Source organism: Rhinopithecus bieti, unplaced genomic scaffold, assembly GCF_001698545.2.
Source record: "Rhinopithecus bieti isolate Rb0 unplaced genomic scaffold, ASM169854v2 scaffold_15776, whole genome shotgun sequence".
In the NCBI taxonomy this organism is placed as follows: Eukaryota; Metazoa; Chordata; class Mammalia; order Primates; family Cercopithecidae; genus Rhinopithecus; species Rhinopithecus bieti.
In genome coordinates this window covers 115,690-121,638 of record NW_016808836.1, presented here as the reverse complement: position 1 = coordinate 121,638, position 5,949 = coordinate 115,690, and the positions used below count along the sequence as shown (strand labels likewise).

At 52.7% G+C, this 5,949-nt stretch overlaps 1 protein-coding gene across 2 annotated transcripts in view; it reads right to left on the bottom strand.

Annotated features, from left to right (window-relative positions):
• Positions 1-305: 305 nt before the first annotated feature.
• Positions 306-5,949, bottom strand: part of KCNK6 (potassium two pore domain channel subfamily K member 6) — a 16,463-nt gene continuing 10,819 nt past the window's right edge. For both annotated transcript variants that reach the window (XM_017887446.1, XM_017887447.1), the window contains 2 exons: positions 1,893-2,288; positions 306-1,701 (listed from right to left, as the gene is read on the bottom strand). In XM_017887446.1, the coding sequence (XP_017742935.1) occupies positions 1,478-1,701; positions 1,893-2,288 (620 nt within the window). In that variant the 3' untranslated portion in view covers positions 306-1,477. The remainder of the gene's footprint in view (positions 1,702-1,892; positions 2,289-5,949) is intronic.

Here is a 5,949-nt window from a genome sequence, read left to right as displayed (position 1 = left end):
TCTTTTTCTTAGAGACAGGGTCTTACTCTGTCCCCCAGGCTGCAGTGCAGCAGTGGCGTCATAACTCACTGCCACCTCAAACTCCTGGCCTCAAGTGGTCCTTCCACCTCAGCCTCTGGAGTAGCCGGGATCACAGGCGTGCACCACCACACCCAGCTAAGTTTTAGATTTTGTGGTTGTTCTTGAGATAAGGTCTCACAGTGTTGCCCAGGCTAGTCTCAAACTCCTGGTCTCAAGCGATCCTCCTTCCTCAGCCTTCCAAAGTGCTGGGCGTATAGGTGTGAGCCACCACACTCAGCCTGAAATCATCTTTTGAAGTTGTATTATGATGATCACCATTTTACAGATAAGGAAACAAAATCAGAGAGGTAGGGTGACTGCCCAAGGACACAGGCCAGATAAGGCTAAGTTGGGATTTGAGCTCAACAAGGATGATTCAGGACCCAGGGCACAACATACAATTAGCACAACATACAAATGGGGACAGCTCTTACAATGGTGTCAGGGTTACGGGCAGCACCTCTGTGCCATTCAGATCTGGGCTCGGGTCCTATGTCCGTTTCCTGCCTGCCAGGCTGCTGAGGAAGAGTCTACTGCCTAGGCCTACACCAGGGCTCCCTCCATGGGTCCTGCTCCCTGGAGACACCTGAGAAAAATGAGTCAGGTACAACTTCTTCCCACCTATTTCTCATAGTTCAGGTCTTAGTTCGATGTCCCTTCCTCCAGGAAGTCCTCTCTGACCTTCTAGGCTGGATTGGGCCTAGTCCCTGTGCTTCTCCGACTTCAGTCCTGACCACTCTGCCTGTGCTTTTATCACCTCACCTCCTCCATTAAAGTCCTGCCCATTTTGGGCCATCACTGTCTGGGGACAGGTCTGTCCACCTCACTGGACTGCAAGCTCCATAAGGGCAGTTCTCCACCCCCAACTATATCTCCAGCACTGTCTAGCACAGGGCCACCACACAAGAGGGGTTTAGGGGTGAATTCGTCTATTCTCCCCATTTGGCAGCTGAGGAAATCAAGGCTCAGAGAGGGTCAGTCACTTGTCCAAGGTGTAGTGACCAATCTGGTGCCTGAAATGAGGTCCGAGGCCAGAGCCCAGTAGAATCAGCAATTGGCGAGTGGTTAATTGAGAGACACAGACAGAACATGAAAGAGAATGAGAAACAGAGACAGCAAGAGGAAAAGACAGAGACAGCGAGAACGCCAGAGAGCCAGAGAGGCACAGTGTAAAGAGGATGAGAGAAAGGACGGAGAACAAGGTCATGTTGGTGCCCAGTGGAGCCCGGGACATGGGGACAGGGAGTGCCGCCCCTCACATCCCAGCCAGATGCTGGGAAACAAAGGAGAGACGGTGGGCGGCAAGGCCTCAGGATCGCCTGCTGTGCTCGCAGACATTCCTGTACAGCCAGCTCTGGTCGCCTGGGCCCCTCAGTCCCAGGCCAGGCACACCCAAGGCTGGCAGAGCCTGCCCCAGCTACCTGGGGATGGAAGCATAGTCGGTGTGGGAGCTGGCAGAGAGTTGCTGGTGAGACCCCGGCTGGGGGCCCAGGATGTCCACCCGATCGTCCTCATCCTCGTTGAAGCTGGCAGGGCACGGTGGGGGCAGCAGGATGAGCTCTGTGAGGCCGTGGAGGTCGGACACGTGGCGGAAGGTCTGTAGCACCAGCACCATGGCCACCAGGCCCACGAAGAGGTAGACTGTGGAGGCGGAGGAAGGGCATAGGTCATCCTGGGGCTCAGATCTTCCTGGCGGGGCCGTGGTTCTACTGGACCCTGCGGGGTGGGATTAGATCCCTTTTGGAAGTCCCAGAGTGGGACTGTGTGCCTTTAACTCCCCCAGGGACAGGGCTAGGTCCTCCTCAAAGCCCTGCCCTAGCTGCCCAGCTCACCTGTGACCAGCACCTTGTAGAGGGCCCGGTAGGGCTGGCCAGGGGCCTCCCCGGGCACGTAGTCACCCAGGCCAATGGTGGACAGAGAGATAAAGCAGAAGTAGAAGGCATCCAGGAAGCTCCAGGCCTCCTCGAGGTGGGCGAAGATCGCAGCTGGCACCAGAAAGCAGATGGTCACTATGACCCCCAGCAGGGCCACCAAGTGCCAGCAGGCCGCCCGCCGGGGGTCCCAGCCCCAACGCGTGCTCAGCCAAGACAGGGGCGCGTGAGTCAGCAGCAGCGACAGGCGCTGGGCCGATGTGGTCAGCAGCAGCATAGTGGTCGGCACACCCAGGAGTGCGAAGGCAATGGAGAAGGCCTTGCCCGCGTCAGTCAGTGGTGTTGTGTACCCATAGCCTAGGGGAGTAAAAAGAGTAAAGGGGAAATCTTTTCCTTTTTAGAGATGGGGGGATCACTCTGTCACCTAGGCTGGAGTGCAGTGGTGCCATCATAGCTCACTGCAGTCTTGAACTCCTGGACCCAAGTGATCCTCCCACCTCAGCCTCCCAAGTAGCTGGGACTACAGGCACTGTCCAGCACGCCCAGTTGATTTTAAATTTTTTTGTAGAGATGGGGTCCTACTCTGTTGCCCAGGCTAGTCTTGAGCTCCTGGGCTTTAGTGATCCTCCTGCCTTTGCCTTCCAAGGTGTTGGAATTACAGATCTAACCCCCAGGACCCAGTCAGGGAAAATCCTTCTGCCCACTCAACACCTCCACCCAGATATCTGTGGACACACACATCTAGACCTGATTTCATCCCAAACCTGCCTCTCCCCACATTCCCTCCTGTCCCAGGTGATGGCACCTCTGTCCTTCGACGTTCAGGCCAAGAGCCTTGCCTTCATCCCTGACGCCCTCGTCACTCGTGCCACACTCCATCTGTCAGTGAAGCCTATTACTTCATCTGTCACTCCATCTGTCAGTGAAGCCCAGAACCCACTTACTTCTCCCCCACCCAGTCCCATGGCCCCCACCCTGGTCCTGTCCACCACAGCAGCCTCCTCCTGGGTCTCCCTTCCCCAACCCCAGCCCCTGCAATCTGCTCAGCCAGCAGAGCCTGCCAACACCTGAGTTCAGTCATGCCCCTGCCCTGCCCAGAGCCCCTCTCTGGCCCCATCTCACTCAAGTAAAAGGATAGAGTCCTCATCATGACCCGTGAAGCCCCACAGGGTCCACCAGGGCAGCACGCTCCCACCCCACGGCCATTGCACCGGCTGTTCCTTCCCCAAAGAATGCTCCCCACTGTCCTCTCCAGGTCTTCTTCATCCAAATGTCACCTTCTCAGTGAGGCCTTCCCTTGACCACCGTAAATGGTAACATCCTCTTACCCAACGCTTTTTTTCCCCATAGCACTTAATACCTTCTTTTTTTTTTTTTTTTTTTTTTTTTTGACGGAGTCTCGCTCTGCCACCCAGGCTGGAGTGCAGTGGCCGGATCTCAGCTCACTGCAAGCTCCGCCTCCCGGGTTTACGCCATTCTCCTGCCTCAGCCTCCCGAGTAGCTGGGACTACAGGCGCCCGCCTCCTCGCCCGGCTAGTTTTTTGTATTTTTAAGTAGAGACAGGGTTTCACCGTATTAGCCAGGATGGTCTCGATCTCCTGACCTCGTGATCCGCCCGTCTCGGCCTCCCAAAGTGCTGGGATTACAGGCGTGAGCCACCGCGCCCGGCCCCAGCACTTAATACCTTCTAGCGTGCTCTACGGTTTACTGTCTTCTCATAGGCTGCCAGTTCAGCAAAGCAGGAGGTTCTGTGTGTTTCACCACTGCTGTGGGCACTCGATTAGTACTTGTCAAAACAAAGAATGAAGGGTGCAGGCTCTTGCCTGGCTCTGAGCTTCGGTTTGCCCTATTCTAAAATGGGTGAGACAATGGGCCAGGCGCGGTGGCTCACACCTGTAATCCCAGCACTGTGGGAAGCCAAGAGAGCAGGTCACCTGAGGTCAGGAGTTCAAGACCAGCCTGGCCAACATGGTGAAACTCTGTCTCTACCAAAAAGTACAAAAATTAGCCGGGTATCGTGGCATATGCCTGTAATCCCAGTTACTTGGGGCTGAGGTGGGGAATCGCTTAATGCCAGGACTCAGAGGTTGCAGTGAGCCAAGATTGCACCATTGTGCTCCAGAGTGAGACCCTGTCTCAAAAAAATAAAAATAAAAAAGGAAAATAGGTGTGACAAGTCCCCCTGGGCTCCCAGAGGACTGTGGGAATACAGTAAGCTCGGTGTGGGTATGAATTCTGTAAGCAGAAATATCATCAAGGGGAATTCAGGTGTTGGTGGGACTGACTCACTTTGGCAAAGTGTAATTTGTTTATTTTTGAGACGGAGTTTTGCTCTTGTTGCCCAGGCTGGAGTGCAATGGGGCAATCTTGGCTCACTGCAACCTCCGCCTCCCAGGTTCAAGCGATTCTTCTGCCTCAGCGTCCCGAGTAGCTGGGACTACAGGCATGCGCCACCACGCCCGGCTAATTTTGTATTTTTAGTATTTTGGCCAGGCTGGTCTCAAACTCCTGACCTCAGGTGATCCGCTTGCCTCGGCCTCCCAAAGTGCTAGGATTACAGGTGTGAGCCACCACGCCCAGCCCCGTTTTTTTATACTCAAAAGAACCTAAAGCAGGGTCTCAAAGGGATATCTATATCTGTATACCCATGTTCATAACAGCATTATTCACAATAACGAAACCTCGGAAGCAACACATTTCCATCTACGGATTCATGAATAAGTAAAATGTGGTTTATACATACAGTGGGATGTTATGTAGCCTTAAAAAGGAAGGAAATTCTGACACACGGTACAACATAGATGAACCTTAACGACATTATGCTCAGTGAAACAAACCAGTCATGAAAGGACAGACACTGTATTATTCTATACAAAGTAGTCAGTCAACTTCAGAGACAGAGAGTAGAATGGTGGTTGCCAGGGGCTAGGGAAAGGGGCGAATGGGCAATTAGGGTTTAATGGGTTTTTTCAGTTCTGTAAGATGAAAAGAGTTCCAGAGGCTGGGCGCCAGGGCTCATGCCTGTAATCCCAGCACTTTGGGAGGCCTAGGCGGGCAGATTATGAGGTCAGGAGTTCAAGACCAGCCTGACCAATATGGTGAAACCCCATCTCTACTAAAACTGCAAAAATTAGCTGGGCATGGTGGCTTGCGCCTGTAGTCCCAGCTACTAGGGAGGCTGAGTCAGAAGAATCACTTTAACCCGGGAGGCGGCGGAGGTTACAGTGAGCCGAGATTGTGCCACTGCATTCCAGTCTGTGACAGAGCAAGACTCCATCTCAAAAAAAAAAAAAAAAAAGTTTTAGAGATGGATGGTGGTGGAGAGTGATTTGAGTTGAGCAATAACTCCATCTCCCATCTCCCATCTCCCGTGTGGCATGGCCAGCCTCGTATCTATTAAAAAAAAAAAAAAAAAGAAAGATGAAGGTGATGATGGTAACAATATGAATGTACTTAATGTCACCGAACTGTACCCTTAAAAATGACTAAGATGGTACATTTTATGTTATGTATATTTTACTACAATAAAAATTGGGAAAAGAAATGATTCCAGCTGGGCAATAGTAGTTCACACCTGTAATCCCAGCCCTCTGGGAGGCTGAGGTGGGAGGATCACTTGAGCCCAGGAATTTGAGACCAGCCGGGGCAACGTAGGAAGACCCTATCTCTACTTTAAAAAAAAAAAAAATAATAATAATAATAATAACAATAGGCCGGGAGCGGTGGCTCACACCTGTAATCCCAGCACTTTGGGAGGCCGAGACGGGCGGATCACGAGGTCAGGAGATCGAGACCATCCTGGCTAACACGGTGAAACCCCGTCTCTACTAAAAATATAAAAAACTAGCCGGGCGAGGTGGCGGGCGCCTGTAGTCCCAGCTACTCAGGCTGAGGCAGGAGAATGGCATGAACCCGGGAGGTGGAGCTTGCAGTGAGCTGAGATCCGGCCACTGCACTCCAGCCCGGGCGACAGAGCGAGACTCCGTCTCAAAAAAAATAAATAAATAAAATAATAATA